General features: G+C 40.1%; 1 protein-coding gene across 20 annotated transcripts in view; it reads left to right on the top strand.

Moving 5' to 3' along the window:
* Nucleotides 1-3,593: 3,593 nt before the first annotated feature.
* mycbp2 (MYC binding protein 2) overlaps nt 3,594-26,888 on the top strand; it is a 68,626-nt gene continuing 45,331 nt past the window's right edge. For all 20 annotated transcript variants that reach the window (XM_085385215.1, XM_085385224.1, XM_085385210.1 and 17 more), the window contains exons 1-16: nt 3,594-4,317; nt 6,355-6,430; nt 12,940-13,155; nt 14,357-14,510; nt 14,711-14,907; nt 17,566-17,808; nt 18,153-18,224; nt 18,435-18,531; nt 18,628-18,701; nt 23,424-23,562; nt 23,784-23,860; nt 25,079-25,283; nt 25,383-25,547; nt 25,691-25,849; nt 25,983-26,187; nt 26,325-26,470. In XM_085385215.1, coding sequence (XP_085241341.1) covers nt 4,046-4,317; nt 6,355-6,430; nt 12,940-13,155; nt 14,357-14,510; nt 14,711-14,907; nt 17,566-17,808; nt 18,153-18,224; nt 18,435-18,531; nt 18,628-18,701; nt 23,424-23,562; nt 23,784-23,860; nt 25,079-25,283; nt 25,383-25,547; nt 25,691-25,849; nt 25,983-26,187; nt 26,325-26,470 — 2,497 coding nt within the window. In that variant the 5' untranslated portion in view covers nt 3,594-4,045. The remainder of the gene's footprint in view (nt 4,318-6,354; nt 6,431-12,939; nt 13,156-14,356; nt 14,511-14,710; nt 14,908-17,565; nt 17,809-18,152; nt 18,225-18,434; nt 18,532-18,627; nt 18,702-23,423; nt 23,563-23,783; nt 23,861-25,078; nt 25,284-25,382; nt 25,548-25,690; nt 25,850-25,982; nt 26,188-26,324; nt 26,471-26,888) is intronic.

Raw genomic sequence — 26,888 nt, 5'->3', positions numbered from 1 at the left:
CAGTTTGTCAGTATGTCCCTATTTTTCTCCATGATTAAGAAAATGCTGCTGTAGTAAATGAAACTTATATGCTTATCTTTGGGCTTAAAATGTAAGAAATAAATGTGTAAAATTACAGAAAAGGCTTTGGTAGCTCATTGCACAGACTGTCCAGTAATCCTTTCTTTCTTTCTTTCTTTCTTTCTTTCTTTCTTTCTTTCTTTCTTTCTTTCTTTCTTTCTTTCTTTCTTTCTTTCTTTCTTTCTTTTACTGTGGACCCATTGTGAAAACCAGAAATTCCTCATAAATGTCTTTAGCAGATATTGAAAAAGTGTTATCTTCTCTCATTTACTAATTACTTTCATGTAGCATGAACCTCAATGGGGGAAGTCTTTATCAGTAACAAAAGCTGTAAAACCAAAAGTACAGTTAAAATTTCAAAACTGGTGCCCTCCTTCATTGAATTGGAGTCTCCCCACAGGTCTTGTGTTTGAACCTCTGAGTAAAAAGATTACCCCGCTATATAACCATGTATCAACATTTCCTTGAATTTATAGCACTTTGGATGGGAGTGGATACTTTACACGTGTATAGTAATAAAGGTACTTGTTATCTAACATCACTGAGGTCCAATAAAATTTCACAACAACCCAAACTCAGACCTTATGCCTTTGAGGCCTGGTCACAAAGCAGCTTGGCTACTGATGATTGATTAGCTGTTTCTGTTGCCTTAAACATTTAGACTTTGAACAAGATTTCTTCTGATATGTAATTCAGCTGATTAAATAATGGGTTCTGCCAGCCAAACTGACATAGCTGACTTGCTCAATGACAGACTTGGGAGGTCTCAGACCGATGCTTAAGAATGTCAAGTGACAGTCAGTCTTGAAGCATGAATGTCACACTGTCTGTGTGTGAGCTTGATTATTGGGAGTGCCGTCTCTTGAATGGTCATAGGTATGAAAGGTGCATAACATCCATGGGTGTGACAACACAATACTGATAGGTGAAATCCTCCTAGTAACAGCGACAGTACGAGAGGAATGCAGGCTATCCAGACCTGAATTAAAGGTTAAAGCAGTCTGAAGCAAAGATTTTAAAAGACACATTTTTGAAGGAAATACCCTCTCAGCTATGATTATGATTTGTCTTTAACTAACTTGTCTGCATATTAATGAGCAGCTTGAGAACCCTCAGATTAATTTCCTTAGAGTTCGAGATGTCTCTGCTCTCTTTGCAGTCTTTACAACGTTTAAGTAAAAGATCAACACTGGGTGGCGCTAGAGCTATAATGATAGAAATTATTTTCCAGGTTGCTTAGCTACGTGGAAATATATAAATGTGAGACAAGTTGCTCAAGGCGAAACATGTCCTTAAGATTTACTGTTAGTGAGTCAGAAGAAAAGAATAAATATAACCTGTGCTATCAAGATGACTGAAAGAGTTAGTTGTAAATATGACTGTCAATACCAAACAGATAAATGCAGAAGCTACTTTCAGCTGCCCCTTTAGTAACAAAGTGTCACAGGTCTCTTGAATTTTGTAACGTGCAACAACTGCACTATTTAGAAGAAATTCAATCGGAAAAAAATCATATAATAATGCAGTGAATGCATTTCACTCTAATCCGAGCAATTTGAACATAAGAGGTTTGAGTCAACATCAGCACTTTCATTCAAGCATAAATGAGGCACATCGATGTGTGCGAGGAACCAATTAATTTCCTCTCCAGTCATGTAGAGAAACACATTAGGAGTCATTAGCTGCCATTAGAAACACAGTCCTACTAGGTTTTAGATCGTTAATATTCTCAATGAATGAAAAGAAACAAAATACGACAGATGCTTGAAAAAGATTAGGCACGTTTGAAACTAATTGCTTGAACTTTAAACACCACATTTCATTTCCCAGGATGAATGAAGGCTGACATAGTTCTATCCATATAGTTGATTTTGTCAAGGCACATTATGTCAGGTCAATACTGATGATGCTGCTGAGACACTATGATATAAAGAGATCAGAGTTAAAACGTAAAACCTAACAACCTACTTAGACTCTAATAGTAGCCCCATCTCCTGTGTGTGTGTGTGTGTGTGTGTGTGTGTGTGTGTGTGTGTGTGTGTGTGTGTGTGTGTGTGTGTGTGTGTGTGTGTGTGTGTGTGTGTGTGTGTCTGAGGCGGCTGGATATCGTCTCTGTCAGCTCTGCTCATGTTTGTGTCCTATATGGACTTCTACTCTGCCCAGGCATCCCTCCCCCTCCTCCCTATATTTACTGTAACTGGCCAGAGCTGAGAATAATAAGGGAGCAGCCTCTGGATGCGACTGCATCTTCAATACCGAATCATGCTCTTTTCATATCCTGCCACGTAGAGACCATTACAACTGCTATGATGCACTTCAAGAGAGCTGCTTTTCACTTCTAATATTTCACATGACAGCTGTGAGAACACAATTCTTCAGGTTTTGTCATGGCAGATGCATGCTGGCACTCTGACACTGATAATCTCTGGATGCTTTCTCGGTTGCTATGAGAAGAGACAGTAGACCTACCTCTCTCTTGTCATTGGGCCACTGCAATACTGTGCAGCCAATAAAGCACCACTAGGGCCTGTGTACCCCTTTGTCATTCTTTCTCGCTCTCTCTCCCTAAATAAATGCATCACCCCTCCACATGCACAGACATTTAAAGGGAATGCAGCGAAGCATGCTTGAAACATGACCTGCTAATTGCATCATCCGTTGCTATATCATACATGAAAGTATAAACACCTGTTTCTATTTCCACCTTATACTGCAGTAGGGTGTTTTTTTGGCCTTTGCTTCCATTTTGATGTTACCCAACACAGTGTTTCTCCTTTTTTCTTTTTCTTTTTTATCTCTCTCCCTGGAGCTCCCCTGCACCCCTGTGTCACCCTTTAAAATATCGCCATCACCATCGCAATCTGGGTAATGCATAGCTGACGCACTTCGGTAATGTGCAGCTTTACTCTGAGGCAGTAATGAGAAGATAAAACAACCACACTCAGTGAATAATCCCCCCACAGCAGCACGGTGAAGATCAATTAAGAGGGACGGCAGATCGATAACTGCAGTCCTGGTGCCAGCTAAGGAGAAGTTCAAGAAGGTAGATCAAAGGGCAGGGTTCACAGCTACACAGGGTTCACTGTGTAAATGGAGCAATGCTAAATGGAATAGTGCAGCACGCAAAAAAAAAAAAAAAAAAAAAAAATCAAAGCAGTTTTAAAAATATGCAACTCTGTTTTTAAAGGCCACTCTTATTGCGGACAACGATTCCAAGAGCAATCCATCTGTGTATTTGTGTGTGCCAATTTTAGATCAACCTGGGAGGGGCCCTTGCTGTATTGACTTCTACAATTTAAATGTCCACAATCCAACTGTGCACAGTGTTCAAAAAATAGCCCTGCGGATTTGCCTTTTATCTATGAGGCCGTCTTTAGCCTCGACGATTATTTATCTGATGTAAAAAAGAAAAGTGAACTACGCATTTGCAGCGATTGTGTAAACAGAGAAGTAATTGATCAGCTAAATCAATGATAGCATCGCTCGGTTCAGACGTATGAAAATATCCCGGCATGCTGGCGACGCAAGGCTCAGCCAGGGAGGGGAGGGATGATGGAGCTAAGATGGCAGCCCAACTGAGGGTGCTGCCTCTCCGGGGTCAAGAAATATTCAAGAAACGAAGCAAAAAACGAAACTCGACAGTGCGATTTTTCTAAATGAATGCTTTCGTTTCTGCTTTTTCGCGAGAAATTTCAGTTATGATTTGAGAGGATCATCCTTGGAGTCGAGCACCGTGTTGACGCTGCGGCCGGATCGCAAGACTACACTGGGTTTTTAGCTGCACCACCAGATTGGCTACAATTTGCGCTTATAACCGCTGAGGACCGTGGATGCTCGTTGTTGTTTTTTCGCAGTTCGTAGCGGACAAATGATGTGACATGTGGCGGATACATCGACACGTGGATTGCGTCTGATGGCTAGAGATTATTTGGCTGTGATATCTTTTGTGTGATATATACATATATATGCATTGTTCTGCAAAACGATGATGTGTGCTGCTGCGGCAGCGGCCGCCGGTGGTGGGATTCTGCCCTCCTTATCGCCGTCGATGGGGCTGGGTGTCAGGGTCATTTCTGGAGCAGGAGCCGACCTCTCCACCGTCGGTTCGGGGATGGGTTCTTGCCCGACACCCGGAGTCCAGTCGGATTGTCGGACTCGGTACCAGCTTTTACTCTCAGGACGAGCCCTGGCGGAGAGATACAGACGGATTTATACCACCGCCATCAACGATAAAGAGCAAGGGATAAATCAAGGAAGGTGAGCGGATAAAATGAAATCAAAAATATCGCGGAGGCTGGGCTGTCATTCGTAGGGCTAACCAGGCTAACGAAGCTAAGAGTAACCCTTGCTCAGTGGTGCGTCAGTCAATACCAATGAGCTAACTTCCACGCATATTTCTTATTATATATGGTTCTGGTTGCATCTCATTTTTTGTCACACAAGCGCGTGTTTTAACTACGGGTAGTATTTCAGGAACTCCATAATTTGTTTGCGGGTTAGCTTGCTAGGTAGCAATTTTGACTTCGACTTCCTTAGCTTATGGGAGCCATCTAAGCTAACGTTACGTTAGTTCACCCTGATGCGAGGGCTTTGCATTCCCGGTGCAAACTGCTTCGGCTATGAACTGACACACTGTGACTAAAACGCAAGCTTTTTCTACTCGAGACATGTCCACTAGCGAAAAACCTCTCTGTGGGGTGGGTTCGCGTCCAAAACGAGCTAGCCGGCTAGCTGTCATGGGAGTAGTTTGTGATGTTTTGAGTGAGGTGCGATCCGGCTAAATGCAAACATGCGCCCCACTTGTGTAATATATTTGTTTACTTATGTATTTATTTATTAAACTGTCATTTTACTTCATTGTCACCGGCCAAGTTGTGGTGTTGTGTGTCTAATTAGGCCCAACGGCGTCATTGTGAGCTAGCTATTGGGAGCATCCGACCTTTCACCAGGTTATCTTAACTTAAACCGGTTAAAGGGAGAGGAAAAAAAGTCACGAGGCTGACTTTGGCTTGCTGTGTATTTAAAAAATAAACGACAAACAAATAAAGAAACAAACACAAAACATTAACTGCTTATTGCTACTGTGCTCACACTTGTTTGATACGTGAGCCGTGTTTGGGTGAGGATGTGTGGGGAATTTGCTGAACTCATTTGCTGTTCTAGCATAAGCGGGTAATACACTTACGTCATTCTAGTAAGTCAGGTTGTAGACTGAATAGCTGGATCATCGCTGCATCCTCCCCTCACAAATCCAATTGCTGTTCTCAGTGTGTACAATGGTTGCTTTAACCAAGGACCAACATAATGCTGAACGCTACTCTGTTTTTATAAACAAATGTTGAATTAATTGGTGTATATGAAGGAGCAGGCAGAAGAAAATCCTCAGTCTGTCTAGTTGGTTGCTCATGTCCTTTTCAACTAACATCTGCCACCAGATGTTTATTTAAAAAGTGCTTATTTAAGAAGTTGCTTATTTAAAAAGTCATAGGCATGCTCAGTTGGCCTGTTTTGGAAGCTCTTTGGAGAAAGTTGCTAAAAAGGAGTATCTGGATCAGCCTTGATTGAGACCTGATATCATGCTATTTGTATGGTGCTGGAAAGCAATATTCAGCTATGCTATTAAGTAAAAAAAAAATAGGACACTTAAAACCTGTAAATATTTTATGCTTTTTTGTAGTGAGTAACTGTGGTGACTAATTTTAGTGGCGTTTCTATTTCTAGCTTCGTATTACATCTTATTGACAGGTGGATTTGTAAGAGAGACTGGCCACAAAAAGTCGCTGCAAAACAGATTTCAGTGACAGCTCAAAGGCATCAAAGGGGAATTTCTGCAGAAACAAACTAGTGCCTATTTTGGGAAGGTTTGATATGAGAGGCAACAGTGAATGTGAATTTCCTGATGCACTTATGGCGGTTAAGCAAGATGAACTGTGCTTATAGATCTCTTTGCTCGCTCTGCAGAGTGAAACAAAAATGAAATCGACACAGTTGTGTGGGACGTTAGAAAGAATTTAAGATTTTGACATTGAAATAGTTTGAAACCTTGCATGAAGAAGAATTGTTTACCTTCCCTCATGTCTGAAGTGTTACTATGTGCTGTCTCTTTAAGTACAATGTTGACCTTTGCTTTAAAAATAAAGTGATCCAGTTGTGCACATTTCATTTTTACACTTCCACCTTTGGATGATAGCTTGAGCAAGCTTCTACATCGTTTGAATGTTAACAAGAAGTCCAGAGTTTTTGCTTAAAAAGAGCACAGTTTTGCAAAACTAACGGATCACTGTTTGCTTCCAGGGGAAAGAAGGCATTGAGTAAGAAGAAACTTAAAAGGCGACAGAAGGTCAAGTCAAAAGTCAAATCAAGAACAAAGGTAAGAGGCACTTCAATGTCTAAAAGCTGTTAGGCAATATTAAACTTTGACTTGGACAACCTTTGCTGTACTTGTAAATCCTTAATTCACATTGCTACTACTCTGTAAAAAGTAGTAGGAAATAATCACTCATAACCCTCTCAGTGCTCCTTAAAATATTTAATAAGCATAACACATACTTTATGTATTTAAATTTCTCTCCTCGTGTGAATGAAAACATCAGTTTTATTTCGTAACTGCCATGTTTGCAAATGTGTTGGTATGTCTTTTTAGCTGGCTTGACTCTATTGAACAAATTGAACAGATTAAGGATGAGATTAAAGGCGAGATTAGCTCCTGTGTTGTCTGGAGGGTATTTGGCACAAACATTGTTTTTCGTTAAGTCGGGGCCGATCGGGCGTCAGTAAGCCCGTCCACACAAGAAGCTGACGTGGTGGATAGGCGGAATGAGAGACACATGGGAGTGGCTCTGACTTGTTCATGATGGCCTGTTGCCGAGCAACCTAATGTGTTCCACATCTCCACGGCAACTGTTTCCTGCTTCAGTCTCCTCCTTCCAAAGAGGGATTCTAGCCTGCATCAGATGATGCTGTTGTGTTTCTCTTTCAGGTGGAGACCTTGCAGGGCCAGCATTTGTTAACAAATCCTAAGATTTATACATTTTGACCTTGGACTGCTCATCTTTTTTTGTCCTACAAAACCATGAGTTCCTGCAGTCTGCCTTTGGTGCTGTTCAGTCCCAGTTAACTCGACTTAAGTTAACTTTTTATTGCATAAAAACTGCATTTTCTTCACGCAGTTGTAAAGTTGTCCAACTCTTGGTTTTTGTGGTTTTTGTTTGTAACAATTTTTGCTGCCCTCTTGGCCAGGTCACTCCTTAAAAAAAAAAAAAAAAAGGTGTGAAACTCAGTGAGACCTAATAACAAAATCTGCAATAAGCACAGTCACCTTTGATTATGTCTCATGTTTTTTTTGTTGTTTTTTTTAAATTAATTTTTTCTCGTGTTTGATAGCTTGGTCTCCTTTCATGATTTCTTGTATATTTCTTAGACTTTTTTAAAAAATTATGTTTTTGAGGAGCTTACAGGCATAAGCAACAGAGATTAACATGATAATAGCAGAAGAGAAAAGAGGCTTTACTCGGACTTCTTTCGTCATCTTTTTCCTCAAGTGTTCCAGACAAGCAATCCGGCGTAGAGTGGCCGAGTCAGCTCAGGTTGAATTGCTCACAACGCTATAAGATATTCTGTGTGGTAGGCAAGGCTGGCTGGCAGGGAGGCATAAAAATGTGGGCTCTTACTCTGGCAGTCGTGCTCTATTTGTATGTGTTGTGCTCACTCTTGCTCTTTCACGCCTCTGACACTCGTGTAGTCAGACAAGAGCGTGGTTTGAAAGCTTTTCTCTCCCCCCTCCCTGTCTGCTTCTGTGCTTACAAACGTGAAAGTAGAGTGAGCATAAAGCCAGAGCATAAACACTTATCATCCTAATGAAGAGGATGATGTAATGTCTTGTGTAAAGTGAAATGTGTTTTCTGTGCCATTTAGAAAAACTGTCATTATAATACCAACATAATCGTGCAAAGTAATACATTGAAACGAATACTGTCAAACTTGTATATTAATGTCTTATTAAAGACAAACACGGGCAGTGAGCATGAGACATTTCATTCAGTGGATTTAAGAGATGTGAGGGCTTTCTAAATTAGTCATGCTATGGCAGATAATGTGATGCTGTCTTTGTACACTAGGAGCTCCCCTACCTGTGTCACACACCACAGGTGATGTAGTGTTCTTGCAACAGTTCTTTTTTTGTGTAAGTAATACTTTAATGATTTCAAAGAAAGGAATGCCTAAAACATCACATCTAAATAATATATCCTAAGGTTATATTCATATACAACTATTCTGCACTTGCGAGATACAGTTTGGAAATGTCCATAAAGAGCACATTTCCAGTTCAGAATATTCAGACCGTTGCATCTGCAAACTATTTCCAGCTTTCTCAGGTGGTTTGTGAAATAATGCAAGTGCTGGGGAAGGTTAGGCATCTAAAACCTGGATTGAATTCATTTAAAAAATGAATGAATGAATGAATGAATAAATAAATGTGAAGGAAATAAAGTCTGGGGACTGTTGAGAGTTAATGTGTTTGTCCCAGTCCTCAATTGCATGTACTTTAGTTGCCGCACTAAATAAATGTGACCACTTCCTGTATTTGAACTACTTTTTGACATTGTAGCTGTATGAATGTTTTGATACATGGGAAATGTGAAATAATTTTGACGAATGACGTGGCAAATATAATCAATAGTGTCTCTGTTTCTGCACGCATTTCAACAAACGAAGAAGAAATAAATACCACAGCACATTAATGTGCATAAAGTATCAAAATGGAAAGGAAGTGATCAAATGTCACCAGTAGGTGTGGGTAGCTGGGCCATATTATTTGGGTTAATACTGGTTAAAAACAAAGGAGGTTATAAGGTGTTATCAGAGCAAAGTAATAATTCCCTAGGCAGGATGACAACACAATCCCAGACATGTCTGAGAATGAGAGCAGTGCATCAACCTCGAGTGACAATTTAGTACCTAAAAAGAAAAAAGAAGGCATGCCCTTCAATAAAGCGCAGTATTTTGCCAAATATACAATAAAGCTTTTCTAGCTAAAGGTGAAAACAACAAACTTGTTTGACCACTTAAGTCAAAAACACACAGTTCAGTATATCCAGGCTCTGAAGGGATGTAAAAGGGGGGATGAACTGGTGATTGACCTAAAAGTAAACTAGTGACTCAATCAAGCGTTGCTGGAGCGCTCCTGTCAAAAGGAAGAGCAAACGTGGATGGAAATTAATGACATGGTTGTGTGGTGGAAAAGGAGGGCTTTAGCAATTAAAAGCTGGAACCAAGAAAAAACCAGGTGGAAAATATTTGTCAGTTTTAATATGTGACAGTATTGCGCAGTTCTTGAATGGTTACAAGGAGATGTCACTTTAGTCATGGTTAAAATAAAATGTTAAGATGCAATCTTACTACTTTTGTGCCTACATTACATTTGACTTATTCTGTGACACTGCATATAATGCTGTGTCACTACTATTTCTCTGTAATGCTGCTGGCACTTTGAAGCAGTAGATTCACATTTTGAATGAGGTACTCTGTCCTCAATGACAGTGGCTCATTGGAAAAGAAGGCTGGAAGATGGCCTTCATTTCATTTGGACTAATAAATGCTACTGCCGTGCAAGCTTCAGTAATCGATAAAATCTTGTTCAGTATTTTCTATATCATCATAAATATAATTATAGCAAAGTTCTTTAAATGTTGAATTTTGAGGCTGTTTCCCATCACTGATCTGTTTATTACAAAAAAGTCTATATCAATCTTAATCACAGATTTTTGTAGAAAGTCTATCTAGAGATTTCCTGTTTGACTTCCTCAAAATTGAACAAAAGCAATTCTGCAAATTCATTTTTATTTTTATTTTTAATAAATATTGTAGGCTGAAGCGTCATTGCTCATTTCCTTCTTTGGGGAATGTGCTGACAGAACTAAATACCTCAAATCAAAGATGCTCTTTGAGCTGATGATTGATCTTATTTATGATACTATGTGCAACCAATAGGAAGAAACTGCAGGACAAAGCCAGAAAACATGATGACAATGATCAGCAAGTATAGCACCACACATTCAATTTAACATGTGTAGTGGAGGCACCTCTGTCTGATTATAAAGTTAGTGCAGTCCTAGAGAGTTGATATTTCTTTTGTTAATGCGTCCTGCATAAATCGCTGATTGAGACATTTCACCCTAATCACAAATGTAAATCACTGGTAGGTAGGCTTGGATGTCTAGCAGACAGAGGTGATCTGTCAAAAGACCAGGGACATGGTATAAAACCTGATTAATGGGTTAGCAAGGTATGCTGAACTTCATGTCAGAGTTTACATTGTTGGAAGTAGCTGAAGATAGCTCTCACTTAATCTGGCTAGATCACCATGGTAACTGATGGTGGACACATAAGCTGGTTTAAAATTCACAGCTTATTTTATTTTTTCTGTCTTTCTGATCAAATGCTACATCAAAGGCCACCTTTTAGCACGTACAGATTCTTGAGTTAAAAAGCTTGAGTTATCTTTCATCTGTGGTCCATGACTTCTTGTTGCTCAGTAAAGGGTTGGTTGCAGTAGCTTAGGACTGCTAATGTATTGCAAACATATATGGAAATTCTATACCACTCTCCATGATGGTGCTCTCCACACTGCTCTCTCAAATGGCATGAAATGATGAGTAATGCTCCTGAAAAATTTAATTTATCATTATACTGCTGCGGCTCTTGTAGTGATGGTGTAAAAAGCTATTTTGGTGAAGTGTGCTGCATGTGAACCCACAATATTGAGTTTGGCTGCTACTTCAAATATGTCTCAAAGCCTAGTGCTGTCATACAGAGATGAGCTGCAGAAGTAACAGTTAAAAATTAAATAAAAGCTACTGCAATTGCTTTATGTAGATGGAGACATGTCTATAGCGATCAGAACGTATTGTTTTGATCATATAAATCATTTTTATTCACATAATTGATACATGATATAACCAGATTTTTTTTTTTTTTCCCCTTCTTTTTTGTATTTAAGAACATTTATAAAGTAACAAACCGTAGGTACGACTTTATGTTGTAATTTAAGTACCTCTTTGCACTAAAGATTTTGGTTTCTTTTATCTAGCATTAACTCCAAATCTTTGAATTACATTTAATCAGATGACCATCTAGTCTAATAATGTCTTCATGCTTATTAATATAGGGTTGAAGCTTGAACGGTTTGGAAGCAAGACACAAAAAAAATTGTATAAATATTAATCAAACAATAAATGTCTTGGTATCCAGTTCTTGTAGAGACGGGCCAAAACTGCTGAGCTTCTTGCATTAAACCCACAGCTTCAGCTTGCAGGATTTTGATGTACCTTACCCTTCGGTTTTTACTTTATCTCCTCAGAAATCATATTTTCCTTGCTTCATGGGTTGTTACAGTCTTCTGTGTTCAAAAAGGCTTTAAGTGCTCCGTGCAGACAATGTGCTCCTTTGTAAATACTGCACAGTCACTTGGTCACAAGAGGCTAGGTAGGAAAGCAGGAGACATAAGTGTTAGATGAGGGCTGGAGGCTGATTTGAGCTGAAAATGAATGACCTTTCTTCCCAAATAGATGACATCACCCTCTGTGACGGTGATGCCAAAAGTGCAACACTGGGAGAGAGGGACAATCGATCAATGTGATTCTCTAGAGGTTGCCTCAGGACTGTAGATCAAAATGCTTTGCTTGGTGGGATGGTGAAAGCTTATCAGTTAGTTTATCAAGTTTCTCTGTGAGCTGTAGTTTCTCCAGTGATTATTTGGATTGGAGTCCTTAATCTTTGATGTAATGATTAGGATGCAAATTCTCCCTGTTGACTGGTCCAACTCGTTTACATCAGTGATGGCTGACTTGATATTACAAACAGCACTTAGTGTAACACAATTAAACAACATGCAAGAGGCACCATCAGCAAGACTTCTCTAAAATGTCTTTTTGTTTCTAATCCCAGTAGGCATGGGTAGAGATTGTAGACTGTTTGCCTGTTCAGTGTTAATAATTGAACCTTTTAATTGTAATTGTGTAACATAATGAGGATTTTTAAAAATATTTTTAATTGAAGAATTATCTGCTATAAATTTCTCACCTCACTGCACAACAGTGATGATTTACGTTTATTATTATCTTTTTATTTATTTTTTTAGAAATAACTTGGCCATGCCAGCTTATTTTCTCTTGAGTGCCTTTTAAAACTTTAATTTCACCACCTTTTTTGTTGCAAAGACATCCTTAAGCATTTTTTCAGTTTAACTTTTAAGTTCAGCTCGAACTAAGTGGACTAAAGGACACGTTTGCGCACTGTTTATTCAGAATATTGTGTAATTAATTTTGCAACCGCGAAAATGGTCTTGAGCGGTTCTTGAAATTGGGAAACGCTCGCCTAGTCTGTACAAAGCAAGTGTCCTTAGGAGTCTGAAGCAGAATGAAGAGTTCTTTATTTTCACAGTCACCACGTGAGAGGACAGTGATGGAACTAACCGTGTAAATATGGTGTTCAGCAGACGTCTTACACTCCCAATTTATTTTGGTTATATAATTTTGTTTCAACTTGCATGTAACAGAAAACATCTGCACAGAGTCCCTGAGGTGTAGATTTCGGGAGATTTTCTCTGAGGGATTCTTACCTCATTTGTTGTGGTCAGTAGGCAATGTGCTTTAGAAGTGGGGAGGGTATCGTCAGTGGGCCAAATTAAATTCCTTCTAAAGTAACTGAGTCATGAGGTACACAAAGGAGGAATGGATTACCTACTTGTCAATGTACAGCAGTTATTTTACTGTACCAAAGTGTATTGAATTTTACTATAAATATTGATGTTACAGTTTATAAATGTGGTTTATAATGAGGATTTTCTAACCGACCCTCCTCACTCTTGTTTCCACACAGGCCGAGAGTCTAGATGGAGCACTCTGCGTGCCAGACATCAAGCTACACAGCAACCCTTCTGCATTCAATGTCTACTGCAACGTGCGGCACTGTGTGCTGGACTGGCAGCAAAGAGAGGCCTCCCTGGCGCTGGCCTCCAGGAGCTCGGTACAGAGCGGCGACTCAGACAGCGAGGAGGAGGAGGAGTACCGCGAACCAGCCGTGAAGCTGCCAAAGGTACAAGCAAGGAAGAGCAATATCAGCTGCTTATGTTGTTGTTAGCTGCACTTCCTACTAAAGCGAGCCAGCGTATTCTTTTGATGGATCTGTGAGATCCTTTAGGGCTTATTGTTTTTATTGTCATAATTGAGGTTTGTGTTACCAGAGATTTCAAACAACCCCCACCCCAAATCCTGTGAGGCTTCCCCAACTATGTCCTTTTCTCCGTGTGCCTGTTAGAAAAATAAATTCACTCTGTGCCCCTGCTGTTGCCGGGCTGACATTTACACCTGGGAGCAAATTTTACAGTTTGATTTCTAATAAAACTGTCTAAATTAGCTTTCTAAATCTGCATGACAGAAAATTTTTGCTCAATGAAAATACTTGCATCTTATGAATACTGAGTGCTGCTGCTCCCTCGTTCACAGCATTTTTGGATTTGACTTTTTTTTTTTATTACTATTATTTTTATTTATTTTTAAAAACCAGATCCCCATCACGATGCAATCCTCTCAGGGATTTGTCTCCTTCTGGTCCCGATCTAGTGATCTTTCACTCTTTGTTTCACACTTCATTGTTTAAAAATAATCCTGACTAATCAGTTTTGTTAAGATAAATGTTGTTTTATCACTGATACCTATGAAATGATTGGTATTGATATATTTGCCAATTTGATCTTTAATTTTAGCTCAATAACGGTGGCTAACAAACACTGTGATCGTAAGCGTCAGTGAAGTCTCAGCTACAAAAATCTTGAAAGTCTTTTTAAAAATATTATGTGTTTTGCAATTTTCCATTATTTTTTCGTGCTGTGCCATTTGTATCCTCCTGTACATTAAAAAAAAAAAATCCATTATACTATATTCGTTACACTGATTTTAAGCTTTCACAAAACAAGTTCTTCAATGAGACATGAAAGGACATTTGAATCATTATGTGATTCACTAACAAGCAATTCTGAGAGGGGAATGCTGAATGCCTTCCACTCTTCTCCACATAGCCAAGTAGGTCTGTCATTATACAAAATCTAAGTCCTTCGTAGTCCTCTGCATGCTGTGGGGCCCTGATCAGATGTAGTGGCATTGACTGTAAACATCCACTTCAAACCTTTTAGGGCATGCTCATCTGTTTGTTTTAAAATATATAAAAGAAAGCAATTTAACTTGGAGTGCGTTGTTGATTAGCTCATAGAAACCGTGTTCCTTTGGTGCATCTGCAGATCATTGGCATTGGCCTGTGTGGGGTTTTTGAGCTGATAAAAGAGACTCGGTTCTCTCACCCTCTGCTGTGCCTGCGTAGCCTGCAGGCCTTGCTGGACATGCTGCAGGGACAACAGCCTGAGGGCTTCCAGACTGAGCCACCTGATGTGTTAGGTAAAGCAGTATGTGTACTGTCTAATGCATTCCAATGTAATTAGCATATTGTATTTGAAGTATAAAATGCTTATTTTTATGTTGAATCTACCAAATATATAACGTTTGTCGTTATTACTTTGTTCAGCCATCTTTACATATTACACTTTAATTGTTTCCTCAAATGGCCAACCTTCCAACCATTTCTTTTGCTTTGCCAGAGTCTCTTTTCCAGTTGTTGTTGGAGACCACGGTTCGGAGCACAGGACCCAATGACCCAACGGGACAGGCCATCACTGCGCTGTCCTGTGCCTGCCTCTTCAGTCTGGTGGTGGCCTGGGGAGACACGGGGAAGATCCTCCAGGCAGTTTCTGCCATTCTTACAAATAATGGCAGTCATGCCTGCCAGACAATACAGGTAAGCAACTAATTCAAACAAATTTGACTGATTGTACATGTGTGTCTTAACTCTTTTTACATGTCTATGATTCATTTTCGAAATCAAAGACAATGTAAGAAGAGTGTCAGTCCACCCTAGTCTTTGTACTTTTTTGTTATGCGTTTCTAGAACAAGTACATTCTGAGATTTCACAATATTTAAATGATTATCTGTTTAAATCTCAGTCAGATGTCTTGGAAGTAGACATTTATGTGATCCTCTTTGGTTAAGCACAAGCTGGAATCCGTTGAATATGATCTTTTCAGTTTCTAAACATTTTCCACCAGAACATGTAACCCTTCTCTCATGTGCTCCATATTGGTAAACATGTTTTTGATTACCAAAGTGCATGCTGAAGTGGATAAAGGAACCTGGCTCCATGCGTTTCTCAGTGCAGGGAGTCTCAGGGCAGTGTCTGGACAGCACAAATTGAGTTTTGGAAAATGTCAGGCTGCTCTGATCTCCGGTTTGATTATTTTACCCTGACTGCATTCTTCCGCCAATTAGTCATTCTTCTGTTTGCTTCTGTCCATAGCTTGTCTTTTGCAATGTTTTTTTTATTTCCTCTGCTCTATACCAAGCTGTTCTTTCGAATTCTTTGCCAAGTTGAACAGCAAGTGCTAATAAGTGGAAAGGGTTTGTGACTGAAAACATACTTCTCCTTTTTCTGCATTTGGATGCAATTTCCACATGTGATTGTGGCATAGCGGGGACTTGTAGGCTCACACATTTTATCCTATATAAACACTGGGCTGTGTTTGTATTTGTTTTTTCCCCTTCTTTGCTTATCTTTTATGTATTAACTGGATTATGAATCATCACAATGGCAGTCAGGCTTTTTGGGAAATGTGGGTCTGCGCCTGTCTATGTTCCGTTTCTTTTTTTTCTTTTGTGTTTGTTTGCTTTTGTGTTAACAGTAAGATCAGAAGTACAGTGGGGCAAAAAAGTATTTAGTCAGCCACCGATTGTGCAAGTTCCCCCACTTAAAATGATGACAGAGGTCAGTAATTTGCACCAGAGGTACACTTCAACTGTGAGAGACAGAATGTGAAAAAAAAATCCGTGAATTCACATGGTAGGATTTGTAAAGAATTTATTCGTAAATCAGGCTGGAAAATAAGTATTTGGTCACCTCAAACAAGGAAAATCTCTGGCTCTCACAGACCTGTAACGTCTTCTGTAAGAAGCTTTTCTGTCCCCCACTCGTTACCTGTATGAATGGCACCTGTTTGAACCCATCATCTGTATAAAAGACACCTGTCCACAGCCTCAAACGGTCAGACTCCAAACTCCGCCATGGCCAAGACCAAAGAGCTTTCGAAGGACACCAGGAAAAGTATTGTAGACCTGCACCAGACTAGGAAGAGTGAATCTACAATAGGCAAGCAGCTTGGTGTGAAAAAATCAACTGTGGGAGCAATCATCAGAAAATGGAAGACATACAAGACCACTGATAATCTCCCTCGATCTGGGGCTCCACGCAAGATCTCATCCCGTGGGGTCAAAATGATCATGAGAACGGTGAGCAAAGATCCCAGAACCACACGGGGGGACCTGGTGAATGACGTGCAGAGAGCTGGGACCAAAGTAACAAAGGTCACCATCAGTAACACACTACAACGGCAGGGAATCAAATCCCGCAGTGCCAGACGTGTTCTGCTGCTGAAGCCAGTGCATGTCCAGGCCCGTCTGAAGTTTGCCAGAGAGCACATGGATGATACAGCAGAGGATTGGGAGAATGTCATGTGGTCAGATGAAACCAAAGTAGAACTTTTTGGTATAAACTCAACTCGTCGTGTTTGGAGGAAGACGAATACTGAGTTGCATCCCAAGAACACCATACCTACTGTGAAGCATGGGGGTGGAAACATCATGCTATGGGGCTGTTTTTCTGCCAAGGGGACAGGACGACTGATCCGTGTTAAGGACAGAATGAATGGGGCCATGTATCGTGAGATTTTGAGCCAAAACCTCCTTCCATCAGTGAGAACTTTGAAGATGAAACGAGGCTGGGTCTTCCAACATGACAATGATCCAAAACACACCGCCCGGGCAACAAAGGAGTGGCTCCGTAAGAAGCATTTGAAAGTCCTGGAGTGGCCTAGCCAGTCTCCAGACCTCAACCCCATAGAAAATCTGTGGCGGGAGTTGAAAGTCCGTGTTGCTCGGCGACAGCCCCAAAACATCACTGCTCTCGAGAAGATCTGCATGGAGGAATGGGCCAAAATACCAGCTACTGTGTGTGCAAACCTGGTAAAGACCTACAGTAAACGTTTGACCTCTGTTATTGCCAACAAAGGTTATGTTACAAAGTATTGAGTTGTATTTTTGTTATTGACCAAATACTTATTTTCCACCCTGATTTACGAATAAATTCTTTACAAATCCTACCATGTGGATTCATGGATTTTTTTTTCACATTCTGTCTCTCACAGTTGAAGTGTACCTCTGGTGCAAATTACTGACCTCTGTCATCATTTTAAGTGGGGGAACTTGCACAATCGGTGGCTGACTAAATACTTTTTTGCCCCACTGTATGTGTAATGGCTGCCATGGGAGATTGTGTGAAAATGCCACAGACAAAAAAATGTACAGGAAACTGCAAGTTTTCCTTCTTGTCTTCCTAAATCTCACCAGGTTCCCACCATACTGAACGCGTTACAGAGGAGTGTACAGGCTGTTCTGGTGGGAAAGATTCAGATCCAGGATTGGTTTGGAAATGGCATCAAACGTGCAGCCTTGATGAACAAGTGGGTCCTGAAGGAGGTGACCATTGATGAAGATGAGCGCTGCCTCCTGCAGACTGATGGTTCCTTCCTGTATTTGCTCTGCAAGGATGGACTCTACAAAGTGGGCTCTGGATACAGCGGCACTGTCAGGGTGCGTAGCAAGAGCTGCATATCAGCTGATAGCAAGAGCTGCATATCAGCTTTGTGCAGTTATATTGCTTGAATTTTTCAAAAGCTTTCTGCAGCGTCAGAAAATGACTTGGCTTCAAAAAACTTCAAAATGTTTTATTTTTTTAAAAATACCCAGTTTATGGAAAAAAAATTTGTTTGGAGCAACATGGTTTTTCTTCCAACTTTTTTACAGCAGTGCTTTAAAAGTGAAAATTAAGATCATTTTCATTATTCATCAAATAAACCTTTTTTGTTTTGTATGACTTTATTTAAGGCTTGTAACTGTTAGTTTTTGTCTTCTCGTGTGTATTCAATTCCTCACAGGGCCACGTGTACAACTCCACGTCTCGAATCAGAAACCGAAAGGAGAAAAGATCCTGGCTGGGCTTTGCTCAGGTGAGTAATGCAAATATTGACATGTACACATTTTTCTTACATTTTGTTGAATAAGAATAAAGAAAACGTTGAAATATGTGTACGTGTATGTACGTATTTATATACACATGTGTGTATATATGTACGTATACACGTGTGTGTGTGTGTGTGTATATAAACACGATTGGAGCTAGTCATTGACTTCATTGATCATCTGTGCTTTGTCTTCAGGGGTATTTGTTGTATCGGGACACAAGTAACCACAGTATGTCGGCCCTGAAGATCAACCCTGAGACTCTGGAGCATGAGGGGACGGTTGCAATGCCAGGTGATTTATTGACTTGTATTTAAACACCTCAATTAGGCATTAAATTTTCAGTGAACAAAATATCAGGTATATTAACCATCACATTGAATTTTGCAGGTCAGCATTCAGATGGACAGAACATCATCTTCACTGATGGAGAATATATTAACCAGATTGCAGCCTGCAAAGATGTAAGTTTAGTGTTCCTGCTAAAGCCCATCAGTATTCAGTTTTACAGTAACACACTTCATCTTTTTTAGACTCTTAGAAGAATGTGGTGAACTTAAACTGAAACTGATTCAGTATGCAAAATATGTTTTTCCTGCATGTTTAACTAAACCCTGAAGAAGCTAGCTGTGCATCTGTACTGCTGAGTCTGCTGTAAACACAGGGGAGAGAGCTGGCTTTATTATGCACCCACTTTCTTTTTAATTCTAATGAAATTGTAGTTTTGAATTTTGAATTAAGATAGTTGCAAATTTATTCACATTAATATAAATCTATAGGCAAGGTAAAAGGCTTTCGGTGCAGGAAGCTATCTGGTTTCCATTTGTAGTTTGCTTATAGTCCATGGTCAATAGACAAATCATGTTTGAACAGGCTTAGATTGTCCATTAACATGGCAAGGCAGAGAGGCAGCGTATTTCGCCTAAATGCAGTTGTGAAATCATCTGTCAAACAACGATTTAGCTTTAAGCCTTTGAAAGTTATCTGCTTTCATTAACGGTGACTGGCAGATGGAACAGGAAGTCTTGCCCTACTCATCTGATGACTACACAGGAAGCATCAAGAAACTTGCTGTTGACAACAGAAGCAACTGCTGGATTTATGGCCCTGCATTTATAGCCATTTGCATAGCTTTTAGGCTCTGCAGAAAGCAGGATTAAGGAATTCAACCAATGCAGAGGCCAGCAGTGAGGATGCTATATGTAGGCTGACTGAAAATTAGTTGAAACATTTGCAAACGGAAAAACAGCAGTGTTCGCTATGGCGTGCGATCAGATATCAAGAATACATTAAGAGAAGCAAAAAAACGGTGGCTGCTGTGGACGGTATATGTTGTTTGGTTTGCTCTGCATAGCATCTATGGATTACCAGTGGAGTACCACGCTTGGACCATGAAGTTCCCAGATTCAAAAAACAAGTCGCTGATTCGCTCAGAAAAGCACGTCTTCCATTAGTACCTACTTGGATCGGCTCAGTGTGTTTTCCATTGCAATAGAGTACAACCTAAGTGTGTGGGGTCGTTATAACAACACAGCCAAGCATCCCGTGACATAATTTGTATGTGACATGAACGCTACAACAAAAGCAGACATCAAGGCAATGGTAGATGTGCTGATCAGTCTGACGTCACATTTTCGGATCGCTTTCAGGTACTAAAAAAAGTACCTGGTACCTAGGGCTGCTCGATTATGGCAAAAATGATAATCACGATTATTTTCACTGAAATTGAGATCACGATTATTTGACGATATTTATTTAACCCTTTAAGACCTACCATAGAACCAAGTCCACCAGAGCTTATATTATTTTTTTTTTTTACATGCTGTAGTGCCATTTGTGGGAGCATTTCAAGTTGCTATACATCAATACAACTGTTATAGCCCATATTTTAATAATATGTATGCATTAAGTCCATAGTAATTACATAAATTGCAAAAAAGTGCAATAAACTACAAAAAAAATTGAAAATCGTTTTTGTTTTGTTTACATATATTTCTACTTGGAGAAATTTAAGAGGTTTATCCCTCAAAACTTTAAATACAATAAAGTTGCAAAAAAATAGTTTCCCACCACAGGAAATTTATTTTGAGTGTCTTCATAGTTTTATTTTGGAGATACAGCAATTTTTATATACTGCAGGAAAAACAAAAAACAATCCTATGATGCAAATTTGCAAAGAAAACAGCAGGTGCATCATTTCACTGTGGGAAGTGTTACGAACAGCTGATAGGAACGGCAAAGCGTGTTTCTGGAATATTATGTTTTTGTTCCTGCAAGCGCTTTTTATGCAATTTTTGCAAAGCTATATGTGGAACGAAACCGTGACCGAGGACAAGCTGATGGCATCAGATGTAAGTACAACTCCTCCGGTTTCATATGCAAAACAAATTATTGCGCTAGCTTACACGGTTCAGGTTCTACAGGGATTTAAAAATAGTTACGCAAAACGGAGCGTGCTGCTCTGACCGGCTTTAAAGGGTTAACAATAACTTTAAAAAAATAATATAAAATAGTGTGCAACACCACTGAAGTTTTTTTTTTTTTTTTAAACTCTCTTTTCAACCAACAGCAGTCACTCTCCTCTCCAAATAACTTCTGCTTAGCTTTCCGAGCTTCCCTCGGGTCCTCTTAATCAGCGGTCTCCACCCTTTTTTGCGCCACGGACCGGTTTATGCCCGACAATATTTTCACAGACGGCCTTTAAGGTGTCGCGGATAAATGAGGGAGGGGCTAATAATCGGCTCAGTCATTTTTAATGATCGTTGAAAGCCCAGATCGTAATCGTGATTAAAATTCGATTAATTGAGCAGCCCTACTGGTACCTACCAGATATTACCACTTAATGGAAAACCTTAAAACCTGTGTCAGTCCATACCAAGCCGCCCCAAGTAGGTAAAAATGGAAAAAGGGCTATACAAAGAATTGTTTTGCTTCTCTTTTGAATTGTCAAACTTGAATTGAATGGGGAAAGATGGCCACTTCATACCAGCTGGTATGAATTCTCATAGTGACAAATCATTTTTACACGCACTTGTGCAATGACATCCTTACCTTCTTAACAGTGCTATCTGCTTCGTTTCCTTTTGTTAGTTAAAATGAGGTTAACTTTTCAACTTGACTGGACCAGTGAGGCATCTGTCCCTCCCTCACTCCAAAAAGACTCTCAGCTGATCACCAGCTGTGCCGTACAGTAGGGCTGGGTATCGTCACTGATTTCTAGAATCGATTCAATTCCGATTCACAAGGTCCCGAATCGATTCGATCCACGATTCGATTTAATTCGATTCGATTTAAATCTGGGAAATTTTGACAGTCAGAGATATAATTCAGATCAGGACATTTACATATTTTTGTATCTATAAAAAGGAAGCTGACACTCTCAAGACTTTATCCAAGGTGTGAGCATCACAGCAGATGCCTTTGTGTCAAAGTAGCTGAAGATAAAACACAGAAAAACATGTAGGTGATTTTCCTGGCCTGGGATTTTATAAAAATATTCTGCAGTACATCAAAAACGAAAGAAAACCATTAATTAATCAACATTACCTCTGACGTTACAGCGGTTTTATTAGAGACATGGCTAAGCATTTTGCATTTTGAATAATTTTAAAAAGTTTCAATTTGTTCAGTATTGAACAGCAGAAATGAGGTTTTCTTTTCGGAAGAATGTAAAAGGGGAAAAAACAGCGGCCGACAGCCTGTAAACAACAGTAGACTTGTGTAACAAGCAAGCGAATAATGAAGAAAGCGAAACTGTTCGAGAGAGAGGGGGGGGGGGGGGAGAGAGAGAGAGAGCTGCGCATCGCAATGGAAGCAAAACAGTAAAAGAGTGAATTCATGACGATGTTTATGTGAAGCGTTTGGATCTTCTTTTGCTGCTGATTCGGTCAATATTGTTTGGAGAGAGATCAAACTAACAGCTTTAGAATCAGCGCATAAAGGGCGTGAACACAAAGCGCGGACCCGGATCAGCGAGCTGTCGGCTTTCAGCCCCGACTGTGAGAAAGGCGACATCTAACTGATTCTGATCCGCGGGTCGCGCTGTGTGTTTAAGTCTATGTGCAGAATCCCTGTACCTGCTCTCATTTACTGTTTGGTGGTTCTTGAAATTTTGTGAGATGTCACCAGAGATTCTGGCATTTCGGACAAAATAAATTTATATTAAAAAATCGATTCAGGATTTTAATGAATCGATTTTACGTTATCCAAGCCAGAATCGATTTTAATCGATGAATCGATTATAAAAACCCACCCCTACCGTACAGGGGGTCCAGCTGTGTTTGTGTGTGTTGTGTATATGTGTGTGTGGCAGTGAGGCAAATGGCACCACATGTGGGTATTCAGCTGGCAGCTTAAACCACCTATAGTTGGAGTTTAATGATTTGAGGCCCATATGCTCTGCTCTGTGGAAATTAAAGCACATTAGATGAGTCTGTCATTATCACCACGCAGTGAAAACCAGAATAGTCCCACGTCCCAGCATCCACCCCTCAGTTATATCCCTGTTATCTTATAATTATTTCCTCGAGGTCTTCCCATTTTTACTGTTTTCTTTTCTGTAAATCGTCACGGCCATAGTCATATGTCCTGCGCTCTGCCATGAATCAATGTGATCAATCAGCGTGTCACGCTCTACACCATGCTATTAATATTGTCACTGAAGGGGATTTCAGTACTTCTCTCCACTAATTTATATATAAAACACAATTCTGAGTTGATTAATAAGTAGAACCTGTGAAGAATGGACAAGATTTTTTTGCACCTAAAACTTTTTGTTTTCTGTTTGTAGTCCAAAATCTATTGACTTTATTTGAGAGGGCTTTGGCTGCATACATGTAAACAGCTATCATGAAAAGCAAAAGAGTGATTGAATGTGCTTTAATATACACAATGATGAGCAGATTGAGATAGAAGCTTTGGGCTAGATGTCCACACTAAAAGCCCCCAAAATATTGTCCGTTATCCCCAGAGGCTAAGTCAGCAGACTAGCTAATAAGTTGTAATGAATGAGTAATTGATTCTTCATGCAGTTCATTAGTTATTCACTTTGGGTGTGACCCATTGTAATGATGGGAGCAGGGATGCATTTTCTCTAAACAGAAGTGTCTTTTGTTAAATGGGCCTGGACCATACGTGACACTGTTGCAGTGTTTTGCCATGAAGCTAAGCTGTGTTCTTTCCTGCAGGATGGTTTTGTAGTACGGATCTATACTATGAGTTCAGACCCGGCCCTGCAGCAGGAACTGCAGCTTAAGCTGGCAAGGAAATGTCTGCACGCTTGTGGCATCTCTCTTTTTGACCTCGAGAAGGATCTGCACATCATCAGTAAGTGATGCAAAATACAGATAATATGTGTAATAAAGCTTCACATGCTTTTGTATACCTGCTGGAAGCATTCTGCAGTATACTTGTGTTTGCAAGGTTGCAAATGTGTCAAAAATTGCTCATAACTTAATGGGATTCTTTTTTTTTTTAAAAATGGTGCACAGTACTTCCAATCCTGTCCCCTTGTGTTTTTGGCTCTAAATGCTATGTTCTTCTCTCAGGCACAGGCTTTGATGAAGAGGCAGCATTGCTTGGAGCAGGCAGGGAGTTTGCTCTGATGAAAACTGCCTCAGGAAAGGTGAGACTGGTGGCGTGTCTGAAATGTTTAACAAAAATGAATGTTGGAAGCGCTTCAGCTGCTGAGCTTAAGAGCTTTTGTCTTGCCAATGACAGACCAGGCACTTTGAAGGGTGAACCTGTGGTGGGGGAAGGACTCAGTTGTGTTCCTGCTTGTTTGACTGCATTAAGCCCATCGTACAATTTAACATTCCTGCAGTTTATAACATCTGTACATAGTTAGCCTTAGTCAGATTTTCCAACATCAAGCTGCACAAAAGCCTAATAAGACAGACCTTTATGTTTAGGAAATGTTTGCTAGCCCTCTTAGCTAAATTATCTTTAAATAATACAAAATTACAGAGTTGTTTTTATGTCTTAATGTCTGCCTTTTTTGTGCTGTCAGGACACAGCCTTTATTAGTGGTTATAGGCAGGCTGAGCTAAAAAGCTTCTGAACTGGCGTTCCTGTATTTCAGCCAGCTATGCAGTGAGTCTCGCCCTACAGTACAATGTCAGCAACTTCAGGGAGGCACAACAAGGCAGACTGGAAGAGAAGCTTCCTATAGTTTTTGAATTTATATAAGAGTAGAATCAACAGGTGTTATCAAAACTGTCGATACAAGTAATTAAGTGATCAGAGGTTTACAATACTCTCTTGTATAATAAGATGAGAATGCTAACTATGAATGTGGTTTGGGTGTGTGATTGTTTGTGCCTTTTTATTTTTTGTAAGTGTGGCACAGTGTGCTTCTCTTCTGCAGTAGATAGCAGTCTAGGATAGTTGTGTGTTACACATTCCTTTGTGTAGAGACCTAAACTCACAACGCGTTTTATCTGCATATTACCAAGAGTGGATGGGTACAATGGGAACAGATGAATTTTATCCATAAGAAAGTATAAGCATTTAACTCATGACCCATTTAACTCATGACCCAGCATGCATTAAGCATACGCTTAATGCATGCTACTGTTCTCTCAAATGCTACTGGAGGTAGTGGAGTTGTTTCCAAAGTGAGTGCTGGATAATCTGAGTCATAAAAATTATTTTGCATACCACACCAGACTTTTACATATATGACTAAAAGCTCTTGTATTTGAATTGGCAGCATACACACAAACAAACTTTAGTATAAGAGCCTCAGACTAACATTTTGTAATCTTAAATTTTCTTTTAAAACCCAAACTGTTTTCAGTCTTTTTGCATGTGTTTAAATGAGTCTCCTTGTGTTTTATTTTAGATCTACTATACAGGAAAATACCAGAGTCTGGGTATAAAACAGGGTGGCCCATCAGCAGGGAAATGGGTGGAATTGCCCGTTACGAAATCTCCGAAGATTGTCCAGTTCTCAGTCGGCCATGATGGCTCTCATGCGCTGCTAGTGGCTGAAGATGGAAGTGTATTCTTCACAGGGTCTGCCAGCAAAGGGGAAGATGGAGAATCTAGTGAGATGACTGTTTTCAAACATTCACCTTGTTAAAACCGGAATGAAAGCCAACTTGGCTGAGAAGCTAAATGTGATGTCTGTTGTGTTCTTTTTTCAGCTAAAAGTCGTAGACAGCCCAAGCCGTACAAGCCCAAGAAAATGATCAAACTGGAGACCAAGACAGCCGTGTACACAGCATGCAACAATGGCAGCAGCAGCATTGTCACCAAGGATGGAGAACTCTACATGTTTGGCAAAGATGCTATATACAGTGACAGCACCTGTGAGTTGACAGAAACGGAGCATAGATATTTCAACATTCCCTTGTCTGGTTTAATCAACGCTCTACAATAATTAAAATTTGTGTCCAAAAGAATTGCTCATTCTCTAAAATCTTTATATTCAATATTATTTTCCTCTCTACAGGTCAGGTGACAGACCTCAAAGGTCATTTTGTAACTCAGGTTGCCATGGGTAAGGCTCACACATGTGTTCTGACCAAAAACGGTGAAGTGTGGACGTTTGGGGTGAATAACAAAGGCCAGTGTGGTAGAGACACCGGAGCCATGAGCCAGGCAGGAAAAGGTGAGAAGATGGACAAACACACACAGACAGATAAACATAATAAAATCACTCAATTTGAGTTTTCCATTTAAGTACCGTTTTAAATTCTGATCGATCTGATGATTTTCTTTTTTTGTGGACATATCTGTTGTAGCATTTGGTGTTGAGAACATGGCCACAGCCATGGATGAGGACCTAGAGGATGAGTTGGAGGAGAAAGAAGAGAAGAGCATGATGTGCCAGCCAGGCATGCACAAGTGGAAATTGGACCAGTGCATGGTTTGCACAGTGTGTGGAGACTGCACTGGCTACGGTGCCAGTTGTGTCAGTAGTGGACGACCAGACAGAGTGCCGGGAGGGTAAGAGACTTATGTCAGGACAGCATCTGTGTTCTTAGGAACCAAAAAAATACTCGTGACTGATGGGATCTTTTTAACTGCATAAAAAAAAAAAAAAGTGATATGAATATCTGTTTTGTTTGTTTACTTTGAACCAGTATCTGTGGCTGTGGATCTGGAGAGTCTGGCTGCTCAGCGTGTGGCTGTTGCAAAGCCTGTGCCAGGGAGCTCGATGGTCAGGAGGCCAGGCAGAGAGGCATCTTTGACGCTGTGAAGGAGATGATTCCATTGGACCTGTTGTTAGGTATGCTAAATGATATCTTCCAGCATATTAAAGCCCAGATTTTAATCGTGTTGGCGCAGTGACAAATGCAAGGAGCTAGCCAAAGAACTGCCCATGCTATTTTGGTTCATGTGAGTGTAAAAGTGCAAAGGGAGTGGGCAATGAAATATTCAAGTAAGGATTAAAAAAAAAAGGACTCTCTGTGTGCCACATATCTCATCGTTCTGAAATTGCTCTGCCAATCACAGTGAGAAATAGAGAAACGGCATTTCCAAGAAGTCCTTGAGTCCTCTGCATGGTTTACACCTGCATTTGGGAGAGCAACAGTGGCACGCAGCATTGTTAAGCTGCAGGATATAACATTTCCCGCATAAACAGGAGAACACGAAGTTACATGGACTGCTGAGAGTAGAGGTATATGTGGTTATTCTGTGGCATC

The sequence above is a fragment of the Rhamphochromis longiceps genome, linkage group LG16, assembly GCF_057381845.1.
Source record: "Rhamphochromis longiceps isolate RC_006_pf linkage group LG16, R_longiceps_female_GT1.1, whole genome shotgun sequence".
In the NCBI taxonomy this organism is placed as follows: Eukaryota; Metazoa; Chordata; class Actinopteri; order Cichliformes; family Cichlidae; genus Rhamphochromis; species Rhamphochromis longiceps.
This window is presented reverse-complemented; position numbering and strand designations above follow the sequence as displayed.